This window comes from Chinchilla lanigera, unplaced genomic scaffold, assembly GCF_000276665.1.
Source record: "Chinchilla lanigera isolate Chin_1 unplaced genomic scaffold, ChiLan1.0 scaffold00021, whole genome shotgun sequence".
Taxonomy (NCBI): domain Eukaryota; kingdom Metazoa; phylum Chordata; class Mammalia; order Rodentia; family Chinchillidae; genus Chinchilla; species Chinchilla lanigera.
In genome coordinates this window covers 20802305-20819119 of record NW_004955422.1, presented here as the reverse complement: position 1 = coordinate 20819119, position 16815 = coordinate 20802305, and the positions used below count along the sequence as shown (strand labels likewise).

The following is a 16815-nucleotide window of genomic DNA, read 5'->3' as shown; positions in this document are numbered from 1 at the left end:
AAGTGCTAGGATTACAGGCGTGCACCACCATGCCCAGCGAATTCTAACCTCTTTGAGCCACCTTATCTGTCTCCCTGCTGCATATAACTCCAGACCTTCGCCTTTGATGTATGACCCCTCTGAACTGCCACTGGCTTTAATGCTTTCTGACCCCTGACCTCTGACCTCTCTCCAGACTGGACTACCTAGGGTACACCCTGACAACCTCACTGAGTTGCCCCACATACCCCGAGCCCAATCTCCAGGCTTCCTGAGCATTGGTCTGTAGTCCTGACATCTGACCCCTGCCTTCTACAGGGTCCCCCAGCTCTGACAGCTGCCCAGGCCTGAGCAATGGGGAGGAGGTGGGCCTTGAGAAGCCCCGCCTGGAGCCCCAGAAGTCTTTAGGTGAGGAGAGCCTGAACCGGGGCTCTGATGTTCTTGGGCCTGGTGACCGTGAGGAGGAGGAGGAGGATGAGGAGGAGGAAGAAACGACAGACCCCAAAAAGCCAACTACAGATGAGGTCAGAGTCACATGTGGGCATGTGGGGGTAGATTTTCTGGTGCTGGGTCTGGCTGTGAACAAGACAGACATCCCCGACTTCCCAGAATTTAGTATATGTGAGCAGGGTGGGAGGTGTTTCTCAGTAGATAGGCCTGGAAATGAGTATACAATTATGCTCATGACATGGGTAAGGGAAGTTGGGGACATAACATGCAAAGGGCCTGAGGCAGAGACAGCATGCAAGAGGAGGTAAGAAAAAAGGGAGCCCAAAGGAAGGAGAGGGTACGTTCCTTCCCTAAAGGGAGGGAAGACAGGCGAGAGCAAAGTGGAGAGAAAGGAGGTAAGAAAAAAGGGAGCCCAAAGGAAGGAGAGGGTACGTTCCTTCCCTAAAGGGAGGGAAGACAGGCGAGAGCAAAGTGGAGAGAAAGGAGGTAAGAAAAAAGGGAGTGTGGTGGGGGATATGAGGAAGTGAAAGTAGCAGGAAAGGTCAGTCGAGAAGGGTGTTGCTAGAGGGCATAGATAGGGTGGCTGAGGTAAGAGCAGATGGCAAGGGCACAGGGCTAGAAGGAGTGGCTGGGGATGGAAATTTGGGCTTGTGTACGTGTGAGTAACTGAACTCCCAGGGCTGGCTGAGGGGTTCCAGCTTTGAGGATCAGAAGGGGAGTGGCAAGGAGGCAAGGGTGCAGGCATGTGGTGCAGTCCGGAAGGCTGGAGGGGCTCCCAGGGTAGGTAGCAACAGAACGGCCAGGGCCGTGGGGCAATAGGCTCCTGTGGAAAGCTGCTGGGCTTGCGACTGTGGGCTGGGAAGAAGTCAGCACCTCCCTCATGGGGACAAGTGAAGGAATGTCCCGCGTGGCTGACCCTGAGTTTGGGGGTCACAGGGCACGGCCAGCAGTGAGGTCAACGCCACTGAGGAGATGTCAACTCTTGTCAACTACATCGAGCCCGTCAAGTTCAAGTCCTTTGAGGCTGCTCGCAGTGAGTGGGCTGGGTGATGGGTGGGAGCTGGTCCTGCCTGGCCCTGCTGGATCTGACCCCTCCCTCTGCTGCCTGCCAGAAAGGAACAAGTGCTTCGAGATGTCCTCCTTTGTGGAGACCAAAGCCATGGAGCAGCTGACCAAGAGCCCCATGGAGTTTGTGGAGTATCCTGTCAGGCACTGTGGGCTGGGGCAGCTGGAGCTTGCAGGTGGTTCCAGTTTCCAAACCCGCTGGAACCTGTGCAGGCGCCTGGCACACAGCACTCAGCCCTGTGGTCAGGGTGGGTCCGGACTGTCGCGGGGGGGTGGCCAGGCTAAGAAGTGGGGTATAGCACAAATGAAGCTTTGCTGGGGGCAGGGGATTCCCAGGAAGGCAGGGCCTGGGCAGGAGAGGGAGACTGATACAGGGTGGGCGATGGAACTTTGTGTGGCCCTGACTGCCAACCTCAGATACAACAAGCAGCAGCTCAGCCGCATCTACCCCAAGGGCACCCGTGTGGACTCCTCCAACTACATGCCCCAGCTCTTCTGGAATGTGGGCTGCCAGCTCGTGGCCCTCAACTTCCAGACCCTGGGTGAGCCCTGACCTGCCTGCCTCTGACCCCTGACCCTCCTACCCCACATCTTACTGACTTCTGACCCATGATCGGGCTGGCTAGTCTTGGCTGAATGGACCTGTGACCCTATCTAATCCCAGATCCTGAATTCAGACCTGGGTGAACCCCAGTGAGACCACTCACTTGTTTGATCTTTCCTGAATTTGGCCCCTTGATGCTAGCTGATTCCACCCCAACCCTGGACCATGGACTCCTGCCCCTTAGTAATCCCTGGTCCTTCACCCCATGGCGATGGCCTACCTACCTTCTGGTCTCAGTTGACCTGACTGACCCTTGCCCTGCCCATGTCACCCCCAGACTTGCCAATGCAGCTCAACGCGGGTGTGTTTGAGTACAATGGGCGCAGTGGGTACCTGCTCAAGCCCGAGTTCATGCGGCGGCCAGACAAATCCTTCGACCCCTTCACAGAAGTTATCGTGGACGGCATTGTAGCCAATGCCTTGCGGGTCAAGGTGGGACTGGAAGAACCTGGGCCAGGGTGTCCTGGGGGCAGGACTCTGAGCAGCTGCTGAGCCTCCTTGGCCCACCTGCCCAGGTGATCTCGGGGCAGTTCCTGTCTGACAGGAAGGTGGGCATCTATGTGGAGGTGGACATGTTCGGACTTCCTATTGATACACGGCGTAAATACCGCACTCGGACATCTCAGGGAAACTCCTTCAACCCTGTCTGGGACGAGGAGATCTTTGAGTTCCCCAAGGTAAGCTAGGGTTTATACTTGCCCGGCCGTGCCTGAGCTCTCAGGTGGGTGACAGGAACCAGGTACACTGGTGGCTGCTGGTGGTGGTGGGGTCAAGGGACCTCCCAGACCCTATGTATCTCAGAGTTAGGGTTCCCTGCCTTCATTTGCCTGAGAGAAGAGGAGGCAGAGAGGGAAGCCAGCAGGAGGGCCCGTTGCCCTCCAGTGGGGAGAGGATATAGCCGGCCCTGTCTCCAGGCTGGAACCACTTGCCAGGGACTAGAAGCCCATGCGTGTGCTGCTCCTGATTCCACAGTCCCATGAGGACTGAGCCTCTGCTCCCAGCCTAGGCTGGAAGTTCTAGTCCCCAGCTCAGTGGTTTCTATAGTTATGAAGCCAACAATAACCTGACTTGTTACCCGGTGGCCTTGTCTGCCTGAGCCCATGGCTGAATACCCTTATGGCCACTGGTTACCCATTGAGTCAGGCTGTGGAAGTATGGGTCAGCTAAATGGAGACAGTGGCTAGTGGTCAGCTTGTCCAAGCATAGCACGGTAGCCCAGTGGCCATGTGTCCACTCCGTGGCTCAGTGGTCTGGGCCCACAGGTGGTGCTACCCACCCTGGCTTCACTTCGCATTGCGGCCTTTGAGGAGGGCGGCAAATTCGTGGGGCACCGGATCCTGCCTGTCTCTGCTATCCGCTCAGGTGAGGCCGTGGTGGGCTCTGGGCAGCGTGGGGGCAGTGTGTGGGGACAAGGCTGGGCCCAGCAACCTCTCCTCCTGCGCCCAGGGTACCACTATGTCTGCTTGCGGAATGAGGCCAACCAGCCATTGTGCCTGCCAGCCCTGCTCATCTACACGGAGGCCTCGGACTACATTCCGGGTGACCGCCAGGGTGAGCTGGGGTTGACTGGGTAGGGCCAGACCGAGGAGGGTGGGCCCTGAGGAGGGTGGCACAGGGGTGGTTCTTTAGTCTTTCAGTTGAGGGAGGACATAGTCTGGAGGCTTCTGTCTCAGCCCCTGGCCTCTGCTCCCCCAGACTATGCAGAGGCCCTGATCAACCCCATCAAGCACGTCAGCCTGATGGACCAGCGGGCCAAGCAGCTGGCTGCCCTCATTGGGGAGAGTGAGGTGAGCCCAGGTGACGGAGGGATCAGGCCTCAGAGATGGGCAGGACTCGGCTTTGCCTTGGTCCTGAGGCCAAGGGATAGGAGTGCTGTGGCTGTGATTGTGGGTCAGGTGGCAGGGCTGATGGGGAGGGCTCTGGCAGAGAAAGGCCTGTGGCCGTCTACTCTCTGCTGCCTACACCTTACCAGTCTCGCAGCCCAACTGTCTGGCTCCCCTTCCCAAGCAGGGCTGGTCAGCGCCTTACCCACCCATCTCCTCTGCCTGTTGGACAGCGTGTCTGCTTTCTAAACTGTCTTGCCCTTGCTGGGTGTGGTGACACCTGCCTGTAATCCCAGCACTCGGGAGGTTGAGGTAGGAGGATTGCTGTGAGTTTGAGGCCAGCCTGGGCTACATAGTAAGCTGAAGGCCATAGTGAGACCCTGTCTCAAAAAAGACAAAAAACCAAAAAACAAAAAACTATCTTGCCCAAACCACACAGTAAAACCAAGTAAATGCCAAGTGCCACTTCTCTGCCAGGCCTGGTGTGAGTTCTTTTCACCTCCTTGGCTCATTGAATCCTCCCAACCCCCAGTTTGGTCCCTCTGTCCCCAGGGCAGAGATGGACAGGAGGCCCCAGTTGCTGTATGAGACTGCTGAGCTCAATGGTCTGGTTGTGCCTCTAGCCTTCATTCCTTGCCTCTTAATGCTGGACTTGTCTGTCACATTGCACGATACAGGGACTTCTGATCACTTGCTCAGTAGTGGGTATGAGATTTGCATATGGTTTTTGTTTTGTTTTGTTTTGTTTTGAGACAGGGTCTGCTTTGTAGTTCAGAGTTTAGGTTGCCCTCGTTTTTTTTTTTTTTGCGGTACCGGGGATCGAATTCACAACCTTGTGTTTGCCAGGCAGGTGCTTATGCCACTGAGCTATATCCCCAGCCCCTAGGTTGCCCTTGAACTCACTGTGTAGCCCAGGTTGGCCTTGAATTAGAGACAGTCCTTCTGCCTCAGCCCCCACTCTCCCCGAGTGCTGGGATTACAGGCTTGCACCACCGTGCCTGCTCCATTCTGTTGTTTTGGTGGTGCTGGGAATTGAACCCAGGGCCTCACAAATGCTGAGCAAGTGCTCCGCCACTGAGCTACATCCCCAGCCCTAGCTGTAGGATCTTAAGGAAATTGAAACCATTTGCACTGGGGAGACCTTCCGGTCAGACTTACGCAGACCTGGACTGGAATTTCTCCAGCTTCAAGTGAGGTCAAAGCTGGGGTACAGGGTACTAGGCCCCTTTGTCAGGGTAATTTGAGGCCGTGGGAGCCTTTCAAACGTGGGCATCTGGCAGCCACGAGGAGGTGGCGGCTTCTGTGGGGAGATCAGGAGCAGAGGTTCTGCCTCATACCCAGACCCAGTCCCTGCGGGGCCTGTGGCGGGCAGCGAAGAGACAACTGCAATTAAGACTGTGCGGTGCTGTTGGCAGGAGAGTCTGGTGCCCACTCTGTGGCCACTTCCTTCGCTGATTTAATCAGGAGCTGGGCAGGGAGGAGGAGCAGTGACTGCAGGCAGAGGTGGCAGACCACAGATGGGTGGATTCTCAGAACCATCTTCGGGTTCCTGAGCCCATGCCACAGGCCTGGCGCCAGACTGTTCCCTGCCCATGTTGGACAGGGTTTAGGGTCCTTATTCTGGACCTCTTCACTCTCTGTGGGTGTCCAAGTGGCCCTGTGGGTGTCACAAAAGGGCCTATGGAGAGAGGTGGCAGGTTGGGGCATCCCTGGGTGACTGGGTGTGGATGGCCCGAAGAAAATGGTGTCTCTGGAAAGACCATCCTGTGTTCTCCCCCACAGGCTCAGGGTGGCACAGAGGCATGTCAGGAGGCCCAGTCCCAGCAGCTGGGCTCCCAGCTACCCTCAAATCCTACACCTAATCCGCTGGACACCTCTCCACGCCGGCCCCCTGGATCGGCCACTTCTCCCACAAGCACCTCCCTCAGCAGCCCAGGTACGGGGTGGCCTGGGGGTGGTAGTTTGAGGGGAGTGGCTCCCAGCATGCCACCCCCTTCTCACTGTGGCCTCTGTTCTCAGGGCAGCGGGATGATCTCATTGCCAGCATCCTCTCAGGTAGGGTCAGGGCCTACTCAAGGTGGGGCTGCCACCTGGAGGGTAGCTGTCCCAGCCCAGCCCACCCACCTCACCACTTACCTTTGCTCTGGCTCACAGAGGTGGCTCCCACACCCCTGGATGAGCTGCGAGGCCACAAGGCTTTGTCGAAGCTCCGGAAGGGGCAAGAGCGAGAGTTGAGGGAGCTGTGCAAGAAGCATCAGCGGAAGGCCATCGCCCTGACCCGCCGCCTGCTCCAGGCCCTGAACCAGGCCCAGAACGCGCCTGGGGTCCTGTGAGTATCCCTGTGGCAACAGACAGGAATGTTGGAGGATGTGTGCACACATGGGTTCTGTGCCCAGTGGACCTGCAGATGGCCAGGGGCTGCTCCAGGGGAGTGTTTGGTGTAGGGAAGGTGTCCCAAACTGTGCCCATTCTTTGCTCTGGAAGTGACGCCACTTTTGAAGTCCCGGACAAGAAGCATTTGTCAAAACAGGATCCCATGATCTGGGTGGCCCTAATGGTGCAGGCCCTTACGGTTTGCATAACAGATCTCACCTGCAGGGTAGTGCCCTAGCCTCTGCTTTCCCACCCAAGGGACTCAGCATCACCCAGAAGGTGCTCTCCATAGGGGCGGGGCCGCTGACTCAGAAGACATGAAGGAGGAGGAAGAGGCAAAGCGGTACCGAGAGTTCCAGAACAGGCAGGTGCAGAGCCTGCTGGAGCTAAGGGAGGCCCAGGCGGATGTGGAGGCTGAGCGGAGGCTGGAACACCTGAGACAGGTGAGGAGCATGGTAGCCAGGGAGCCAGGGATTCTACCATGCTGGTACCCACTGGCTGCCTGTGTTCCCAGACTCAGCAGCGGCTCAGAGAGATCGTCCTGGAAGCACACACAACTCAGTTCAAGAGGCTGAAGGAGATGAATGACAGGTGAAAGCTGAGGATATTGTGTGGGTGGGGCAGGGACTCCTGGTACCTGAAGGACAGGGCCCCCAGTCCTGCCCCTGATCCCTGTTCTTCTCCCCACCCTTCCAGAGAGAAGAAGGAGCTGCAGAAGATCCTGGACAGGAAGCGCCACAACAGTATCTCAGAAGCCAAGACGAGGGAGAAACATAAGAAGGAGGCGTAAGGGTGTTGGGGCTGGGAGCCATTTGAGTGCTGGGGAGGCAGGGCGGTGCCTGGGCACCGAGCCCACCTTTTTCTCCTCCTGTGCAGGGAACTGACGGAGATTAATCGGCGGCACATCACTGAGTCGGTCAACGCCATCCGTCGGGTGAGTGAGGCTCCTGGGACACAGTGGCCTGCCCATTTGTTCATCAGAAACCCACCTCCTTGCTGTCTGGCCTGGAGCCATCTTGTTCCCAAAAGGCTTCTAGAGTCTTCTCCCTGGGCCTTTCTGCACCAGTGCCCTGTGGCTCTGGAGTCCTTGGGCCTAGTCTCTCAACCCTGGGAGCCTTCACCCACCTGGTTTTTGTGCCCAGCCAGAGCCCGAGGGCCCTGGATCCCTCAGCTGAGCCCTTGCCTGCCCTCACAGCTGGAGGAGGCCCAGAAGCAGCGGCATGACCGGCTGGTGGCTGGGCAGCAGCAGGTCCTACAGCAGCTGGCAGAAGAGGAGCCCAAAGTGAGGCTATGGAGGAGGCGGGCAGGCGGTTTGGTGTGTGCAGAGTGGCCTGGCCTCCCTGGGACACTCCTTCTTTTCCCACAGCTGCTGGCCCAGCTGACCCAGGAGTGTCAGGAGCAGCGGGCGAGGCTGCCCCAGGAGATCCGCCGGAGCCTGCTGGGCGAGACGCCTGAGGGGCTGGCGGATGGGCCCCTAGTGGCCTGTGCCAGCAATGGTCATGCAGCCGGGAGCAGCGGGCACCTGTCTGGCGCTGACTCGGAGAGCCAGGAGGAGAACACGCAGCTCTGAACTGGCTGCTCAAGAGGTGGCCACAGAGCCAGGGTGGGCACTGGTCAGAGGGCGGCAGAAGACACTAATGCTTTTTTTTTTTTTTAACTTTTGACCTTTAGAAATTTTATTTTTTTAAACCTGGGGCAATGCCCCATTAACTCCCTTCATCTTCCTGGGGCCTCCTTACCTCCTTCCTAACCTCAGTCCTAGGGAAGGGCCTGGACCAGGCCTCACCCCCCATGATACCCACATCCCAGAATGCCGTTGTTTCCTTCACTTCCCAAGGAATACTGGGTGGAGACTTGGAGCTCTGCGAAGTCTGGGTCACATTCTCTCTGTTGGTTTTTTTTTGTTTGTTTGTTTTTTGTTTTTACATGAATAAAAGTGGATTTCAGGGACCCTGTGTGCAGTGTGGTTTGGAGTGAGGACTCTGGGTCCTAGGTTTGACTCTGCCATTTTCCTCAGGGACCTCAGTTTCCTCATCTATAAAATGGGCTGTGGTCAGGCTCCAAGCCAGTTGTTGCTGGCTTTGAACCTGACCACTTTGCCCAGGGCCTGCAATGACCTCCTCACTGCCACAGGAGGCTCTGGCCAACCCTCTCGGCCTTTCTGCTTCTCTGCCCTCTACCTCTAGTTTGGTGTCGTGGTTTCCCCCTCCCCATGCTTTCCTCCCTCCTGGGCTTACCCTGTCCCCTCTTCACAGAGGCACAGGCAGCTTCAGGAAGCGTTCCCTGCCCCCCTTCCTGTTGCCTGATATGACCCAAGCACCCAGTATCTTCCGCTGGGCCTGCTGTGGGCCCAACACAAGCAACAAGCAGCTGACCATTGAGGGCGGACAGCTGGGTGGAACTGGCCTTCAGAGATAGGTGGGAAGGGGGCCTGCCTGTGACCCCTGGGAGAAAAGTACACAGTGCCAGACTTGGCAGGGCTGGGACAGCCTGCCTCCACCTCATTCCTGTGAGGGAGATGTGCTGCTTTTATAGATGAGGAAACAGGCTCTGAGTGGAAGTCACAAGTGCTGGGCAACAGCTAACTGGTGATGTCCTGACCTGGAGGCAGGGTGGCCTGGACCCTCTATCTTCAGCCAGCCTAGAGGATGTGCTCCATGCTCCGGACCAGCGAGGAGCTGCAGAGACCCCACAGGGAGGGTGTGGCTGCTCTGCAGTAGGGTCAGGCTGGCACCTCTTCAAGGCCTCTCCCTGCTTCCTGGCGCTTCCCAGGCTGGCTGCTCCCTCCTCCAGAGGAAGGCAGCCTCTTATCTGCACTTATCTCCTGCCAATAGAGTGTTTTGCTTTGTTTTTGCTGCAGCCCCAGGCAAAATGGGGTGGAGAGGCCGGAGAAACAGGGTGGCGGGAGTAGGGCCTTCCCAGGCGGGGACTGCAGCCCTGGGCCCTTCCTCACAGTCCCGTACCATTGCCAGGCCTTTCTCTGCCTGTAAGACCTCTTGTCCTTTCCCCAAATCTTCTGGCTTAGTTCCCCACCAGCAACTCTCATCTCCCTGACCGGCTGACCTCCATTTACCCAAACACTCCAGGTTGGTCCTGGGTCCTCAAAACGCAGCATAACTCCAAATTCTCAGCTGTGCCCTTGAGCCCCTCAGAACCCTAGGCCTTGCTGGCCTCCTGTCCTTCCCTGGGTTAACTCTGACTCTGCAGGCCTCACAGTCCGAGCGTCCCCCACCCCTTTCTGGTCAAGTAATGCTGGAGCTCACGATCCGGGGGGTGGTGCTGGTCATCTATAGAACGAGCACAGACCACTGGCCGGGGCTGTGCAGGCGCCAATAAATCTTTTGGAACCCTGCTCGAGGCCTGCTCTAGGGCCCTGTGGAAAACCTCTGTTCCCTAGAGATTGCACCGCCCCCGCCCTGAGTGTCCTGCCAGGTCCCAGCGCAGCGTTGGCCCCAGGCCGGCCACACAGTAGCTGCTTGCAAGTCGCAAAGGCTGACCCAGATCGGAACAAATGACCCCCCCGGGGAGCCCTCTGCACAACGCGGAATTTCAGCGGCAGCCCAGCTGCGGCTCCCAATTACCGTCTTAGAGATAAGGTGCTGGGACCCAGCCGTACCCCTCCCAGAAAGCCAGCAGCCCAGACTCCACTTGCCGCCTCTACCCCTTCCTAGTCTCTGTCCCTGGATGTCACCCCCAAAGAGCCTCCTTTCCCTTATATGTAAAACGGGGACATTTTGAAGCTATCGATGATAGCACTACACCGGTTGATGGGACCCCCAAGCGACGGACGTGACACGGGGCGGCACAGGCCGGTCTTTATTAAGACGTTTGCGGCGAGCACAGGTGTGAAGCATCACCGCAGAAAAGACGCTGGCAGCAGAATGGTTAATCTTAGCGCGCTTCTCGGCGCAGGCGCTGTGGATACCAAGCGCAGTGACTGGGAGACTTCCGGCGGCGGCGCTCGGAACCTTCAAGACTTCCGGGTTCTAACTCAGACCGCTTCCCTACGAAAGGGATAGAACAGATCCTCTCGTGCAAGGCCTGGAAGACTTCCGCCCACACCCAAGAAGGCCGTCAACAGAGACTGGAGTGGGTGGGGTTCCGGGAATGAGGGGCGGAAGTTCACTGGGAGGGGGCAGAGCCTCCTCTCCCCAAGTTCCGATCCCACCAGGACTGGATGGCGCGTGTCCAGTTGGAGCTCTGCCACAGCTTCGTCGCTGTACCCGCGCTCTTCGGGCGAGGAAGACCCTTCGGGGGTGACAAGAGGGAAGGTTTAAGTGCGTTAGCTTATCCTGGCTCGAATCAGGGCCCTTTATTTCCAGAGTCCCAGGTCTAAGTGAGACCCTCGGGGAAATGAAGACCCGTTTCCAGCATGCCCTGTACTAAATGGCCAAGGAAACAGGAGAGGACGCTTAGGCCCTTTAGGAACGGGGCCCAGGGTGAGCCAAAAAACCCCGTGCTGACAGCCGGGAGACAGGACGCCTAGGAACTAAACTAGAAAGGCCAAAGATCTAACACCTAGAAGATGGAATCATAACTCAGAAACTAAAGTGACTCTGAAATTGGGAGTGAAGAGTTCAGACATCCAGAAGGGCCAGCAGATCTCATGCTGTAAAGATCTGGGGAATCCAGGAGTTTTGCCCTGGAGCACGTTTGGATTACAGATCCTAGACAAGCTAGAACTCGGAAGACAGAAGCCGGTGGGAGGAAGGAGTCGTGAGACTACAGGTCCCGGCATGCCCTGGGACTCGGAGGGACGAGGCCTACGTGGGAAGCGCCCCTGGACTACAAGTTCCGGCGTGCCCTGGGACCCGGAAGGAGCAGACTGTGGCAGGCGGCCTGGGACAAAAAAGAGACCGGCAGGGCGGGGGACGCTACAGGCCCTCAGACCTTGGGAGTACATGTCCTGGCACATCGTGGCCCGGCGCTCACCTTGAAGGAGTCCACGAATTCATCGCTCATCCTCCGGAGCTCTCGGCCGTAGCGCTGTGCAGCCCAGAGGTTGGGAGGCGCCGAGCGCGAGCGGCCCCGGAATGGACTGGGCTCCTCCTCCATCCCTTCCTCTTCCTCCATCCCTGTGGGATATGAGCTGTGGCGACTCCGGGTGTCCATAGCCCCAGCGCCTGCAGAAAGGGTCAGGGGTGACAGGAATCTTAACTCTTCTGCGCCCCTAGCTCTGCCGAACCCTTTCCTTAAGTAATTAACTGTCCCTCTAATGTCTGTGCGTACATCCTAACGTCTGTACATCACAGACCACCTCTAACAGCCCAGTTCGCTTCCACATAAATGGAGGGACGCTTGGGGCTTTTGTGAGGAAGAGTTAAATTCTCATTAATCCCACAAATCCCTATTAATGCCAGTAATACACAAGACCTATAAAATGGCGATCCACTGTGCAGGACACAAAATAAAAACAACAAAAAAAGTAATCAACCCGGTGTAATGCACACCTGTAGTCTCAGCACTCGGGAGGCTGAGGCAGGAGGAGTTCCACAAGTTTGAGGCCAGCCTAGGCTACAAAATGAATTTAAGGCCAGCCTGAACTACATGGTCAGACCCTGTCTAAAAACAAAAACAAACAACAAAATAGTTGTAATCATTAATGTAAGTCGGGGCCTCACAGTAACCCCTGCATTGGGAAGTGTCCCTCCCACTCTCCAGGTGGCCTGCAAGGCCCCTGCGGAACAAACTGGCAGCAACACTTCCGCATCCCCCAGTGCCCCTGCTTTGGAATATCCAAAATTGTTGACTTTTTTTAGATTCCATTTCTGGACCACTTCCTATGTACTAGGGCTTAGGCACTCCGTCATCTCCTCCTAACTACCCAGGGAGCTGAGTACTGTACTACTATAGCCTCCACTTTACAGATGAGAAGACAGAGGCTTTGGGAAGTTACAACTCAGGGTCACACAGCTGTGAAGCCCTAAGACTAAAAGTTCCCAGGTTTGGTGGAATCCGTTGTCTATGAGGGCTGTGAACTTTTTCCCTTGACCAACATCCTTCAGCTCCCTACTCCAGGTTTATCCCTTATATGAGGGGATAATCCCAGCCCTTGGTGCCAGGGGCATGTAAAGGTCACATCGAATAGAGTGTAGAAGATGTGCTGTGGGAGCTGCAGGCTTCCTGCAGCCATAAGCACTTCTCTGTGGTCTGCTTGTCTCAGCTGTGTGCCATCCCTCACTTTACCAGCAGCACCCCACTGCCCAGACCAACGAAGACCTAGAAGCACTCCTGGGAGCACAGAAGCCAGAGACACAGTCAGGTGTGTCTTGTAGGGAAGGCTTTTTGGACAAGGTAAGATTTAGGCCAGGCTTTGATGCCTGGGGCTAACAAACGAGTGTCCTCAAAGAAGCAGAGGCAGAGCCCTGCTGGTCAGCTGCGGAGTCTCCAAACATCTCAACTCTAGAAAGGCCTGACTTAAGACAGTGTGGGCACAGTGCCCCCACTCAGGTGGGGACACTGCAAGCCCTCCAGGGGCTGCTGGCTCCAGCTTGGTAGACCCAACCATTTCCACGTTCCCACTTTATGACCTCAGGCCACTTCTCCAAGCCCCGGACACCTCAGTGTCTTTCTCTGTGAAATGAGCAGTCTCTGTCTGCCAGTATTACACAGTTAAATTAGGCAGAAATATTATAGACAGTCAGACAGGGCTAAGTCCTCAAAGGAGTCAGTGCAGAAGATGAGAACACATCAAAACTGTGGCTGGAGGCACATCTGATTAAAGGCACAATGGCCAGATGTACATACTTCCCTAAGGGATAAAAGCTTGAGATTACTGGTACCACCTTTTTAACATCTCCCATAGAAACATCTATCTCATTAGGGGTGGGCCATCTTCTCCCACCCTCTAAGACTAAGACTACTAAAACAAAGACTAAAGACAAGACTAAGACTATAGCCAGGTGTGGTGGCGCACACCTGTAATCCCAGTACTCGGGAGGCTGAGGTAGGAGGATCGCTGCGAGTTTGAGACCAGCCTGAGCTACAAAGTGAGCTCAAGGCCAGCCTGAACAGCATAGTGAGACCCTGTCTCAAAAAACAAAACAAAACAAAACAAAAACTAAGACTACAGATTATCAATCAAGATTAATGATAACATCTATGTACAGCTGCTAAGTGACCTTCCTCATTGGATCAATATTACCTAAATGGCTATACTTGTAATCTTATTGGATGATCAGGTTTTTTTTTTTTGGGGGGGGGCGAGTATTGGCAATCAAATTTAGGACCTCGGGGCTGGGGATTTAGCTCAGTGGCACAGCGCCTGCCTGGCAAGTACAAGGTCATGAATTTGATTCCTGGTACCAGGAAAACAAACAAACAAAAAAAACAACAACAAATTTAGGACCTCAAGATTGACAGGCAGGCGCTGTGCCACTGAGCTATATCTCTGGCCCGTAGTTGTTTGTTTGTGTTTTTTTGGAGACGGGGTCTATGTAGTTCATGCTGGCCAGGCTGGCCTCGAAACTGTGGTGATCTTCCTGTCTCAGCCTCCAGAGTGCTGGGATTATAGGCATGTGCTATTGTACTTGGCTGGTTAATCATAGTTTGACTCACACTGTACCCACCTCATGATTTTGCTCTATAAAACTTCCTTTGAGAAGTGGGCTCATTGGCAACCCACTTGGGTCCCCTCCTGTCTCTCAGGAATTATTCCAATTCCCCAATAAATTTTCCTACTGTTAACCTCTGTTGCTCCTTAGAATTTATTCTTCGACTCTGGGGAACATGAACTCGGACTTGGTGGATCGGACACCTAGCAGGTTTGGAGTCACATTTATTTCGTTTGCATAGTTTGGAGGTCCTGCATCACCAGCACCACTGTGTGAAAAAACAAGTGCAGGAAAAACACCCTACCTTTTGTATCTTTAGGCCTCCCAGCTCTCCAGAAAGGTGGGCACCAAATTCTATTTTGGGAGAGGGAAACTGAGACACAGGGTCTCATTATGTATTCCAGACCGGCATCCAACTCACAGAGATCCTCCCAAGTGCTGGGAATATGGCTAAATTCCCCCTATTTAACAAATGAAGAAGTAGAGGCATTGAGAGGTTAGGAATTTGAGTAATGCAGCAGAGGACCCTGGCTGCCATCCTGCTGCTTGGGAAATGTCAGCTGATCCCTACTCGCTCTGAGAAGCCATTTGACACAGGCAAGGCCCCCATGGTGGAAGCTGAGTGACTTACAGGTGGGTACCTGCTCTGGGTACTGTCCCACATGCAGAAATGTAAACAAACAGACAGGGCTGGGAGTGGCTCATCAGTAGAATACTTCCCTGGGGAGGTCCCCAGCACCGAAAAGCAAAATAAACAATGCATTAATTCATTTCATCCTGACCACATGCTATCAGGGAGGTTACTCATGGTTACCATTTCATGGAGGAGTAAAATAAGGCACAGAAAGAGTAAGCCATTTGCTTAAGGTCACAAAACAAAACTAGCACATGACAGAGATGGGATTTGAAACAACCAGTCTGTTTTGTTTTTTTTTCCTTCCGGTACCAGGAATTGAACTCACAACCTTGTGCTTGCCAGGCAGGTGCTGTGCTGCGGAGCTAAATCCCCAGCCCCAAAACAACCACTTTGTTTTTTTGTGTTTGTTTGTTTTTTTGTGGTTCCAGGGACTGAACTTACAACCTTGTGTTTGCCAAGCAGGCGCTTATGCCACTGAGCTATATCCCCAACCCTGAAAAAACCAGTCCAGTTTAACCTGCACAGCAAGACCCGGTTCTCAAAAAGACAAAAAAAAAAATTAAAAAAATTAAAAAAATAAAAACCAGTCTGACTCCAGCTACTTACTACCTGCTTAACTCAAGCCCAAGGCACCCCGGGGTCCCAGTTTGGGGAAAGACTCCCCCGGGCCCCCTACTGGTCAGCTCTGCCTGAGCCTGTCCTATGAGAGGAAGACTTATCACCAAAGGCTTGGATTTAGCAATGCCAAGCCACCCCACTATCAAAGTGACACTCACCTTGTTTGCAGTTCAGGCTGGCCTTGAACTCATTTTGTAGCCCAGACTGGCCTCTGCAGGCATATGCCACCATGCCTAGCTGACATTCATTTTGTAAACTGAATTTTTGATTTGTTTTTTGAAACAGGGTTTGCTATGTAGTTCAAGTTGCCCTTAATCTCATTATGGTGCTCAGGCTGATCCTCCTGCCTCAGCCTCCCCTAGTGCTAGGATTACAGGTGTGTGCCACCACACCCAGCTAAACTGAATTTTTATTTTTTAGATTTTTTTGGAGACAGGGTCTCGCTATGTGGTTCTGGCTACCTTTGAACTATGTATCCCAGGCTGGCATCCAACCTGCAGTGATCCTCCTGCTTCAGCCTCCTGAATGCTGGGATTACAGGCATGGAATACCATGCCCAGCTAAACTGAATTTTTTTTTTTTTTTCCGGTACTGGAAATCGAACTTACAACTTTGCACTTGCCAGGCAGGCACTATGCTGATGAGCTAAATCCCCAGCCCCTAAACTGAATTTTTAAAAGTATCTTTTTACTGGAAAAAAAGCTAAAGGATTTTCTGTGAACTCTCTAGGGGAAAGGGATAGGCAGGGTGTAGCCATCCTGTCCCCTCTAGGGGAAGAAATAGGGCATGGGTCCTCTCTGGTATGAGCCTGGGTGGGTACCCAGGCTGCCACTCATGCCACCCTCCCAGAGTCTGGCCTGGGACTCAGGGAGTGGGAGATGACTATGGCCAGCTGTGCCAAGACCTACCAAAGCAGCTATATTTTTCAGTTCTTTCCCCACCAGACTTCTGAGTAGCAGTCTGCAGCTGAACACATCTTTTAGAGAATCTTTTAGAGACCGAGAGCCAAACTGCAACCCAAAACCCACTTATTTATTGCCAAGTGCCAACCCTGCAATTAAGCCTGAATACTGAGATTTTAGTTTAGAAAAAAACTCATACATTAACATGTTTTGTCTTAAAAGAAAAGCAGCGGGGCCTGCTGGTGAATGCCACAATGCAGGCTGAGGCAGGAGGATCCCTGTAAATCTGAGGCGAGCATGGACTACATAGTGAGACCATGTTTCAAAAACAAATAAGAAACTACACTTCAAAGCAGTGAGTCTTTGCCATCAGCCAGGGCAGATTGGATCCTGCCTCTGTCACATGCAGGCCACATGCACTCTGCCTGTCCTAGGCAGCAGAATGTCCACGGCATTTGTGCTAGGGCACCCCCAAGGTGTGGCCTTGACTAAACCCATTTCAGCCCCTCTGGGCTGGAAGAGAGCATCGCTCACTCTGCTCAGAGGTGAGGAAATCAGAAGACAAGCTTGGCATGGTGGTGCACACCTGCAATCCCAGCACTCTGGGAAAGTGAGGCATGAAGACTGCCAGTTCAAGCCCAACCTGGGCAACTTAGTGATTTAGCGAAACCCTGTCTCAAAATAAAAAAAAAAATGTAAAAGTATTGGCAATGTAGCTCAGTGTGAAGGCCCTGGGTTCTAGACTCAGTACCTAAAAAGAAGAAAAGCCCAGAGTGGTGGCACATACCTGTAATCCCAGCTACTAGGAAGC

At 54.4% G+C, this 16815-nt stretch overlaps 2 protein-coding genes across 8 annotated transcripts in view; one reads left to right on the top strand and one right to left on the bottom strand.

The window, feature by feature from the left end:
• Plcb3 (phospholipase C, beta 3 (phosphatidylinositol-specific)) overlaps nt 1-8249 on the top strand; it is a gene marked incomplete at its 5' end in the record, with an annotated part of 16397 nt that extends 8148 nt beyond the window's left edge. The window contains 18 exon segments of the mRNA XM_005384625.2: nt 298-503; nt 1366-1462; nt 1542-1626; nt 1912-2036; nt 2376-2530; nt 2614-2775; nt 3361-3460; nt 3545-3649; nt 3794-3885; nt 5704-5857; nt 5941-5976; nt 6076-6250; nt 6587-6737; nt 6809-6885; nt 6991-7080; nt 7171-7228; nt 7490-7576; nt 7661-8249. Coding sequence (XP_005384682.1) covers nt 298-503; nt 1366-1462; nt 1542-1626; nt 1912-2036; nt 2376-2530; nt 2614-2775; nt 3361-3460; nt 3545-3649; nt 3794-3885; nt 5704-5857; nt 5941-5976; nt 6076-6250; nt 6587-6737; nt 6809-6885; nt 6991-7080; nt 7171-7228; nt 7490-7576; nt 7661-7864 — 2159 coding nt within the window. The 3' untranslated portion in view covers nt 7865-8249.
• A 1831-nt stretch (nt 8250-10080) lies between these two features.
• Bad (BCL2-associated agonist of cell death) overlaps nt 10081-16815 on the bottom strand; it is a 13455-nt gene continuing 6720 nt past the window's right edge. For all 7 annotated transcript variants that reach the window (XM_005384618.2, XM_005384617.2, XM_005384616.2 and 4 more), the window contains exons 3-4: nt 11227-11417; nt 10081-10542 (exon numbers count right to left, since the gene is read on the bottom strand). In XM_005384618.2, the coding sequence (XP_005384675.1) occupies nt 10417-10542; nt 11227-11417 (317 nt within the window). In that variant the 3' untranslated portion in view covers nt 10081-10416. The remainder of the gene's footprint in view (nt 10543-11226; nt 11418-16815) is intronic.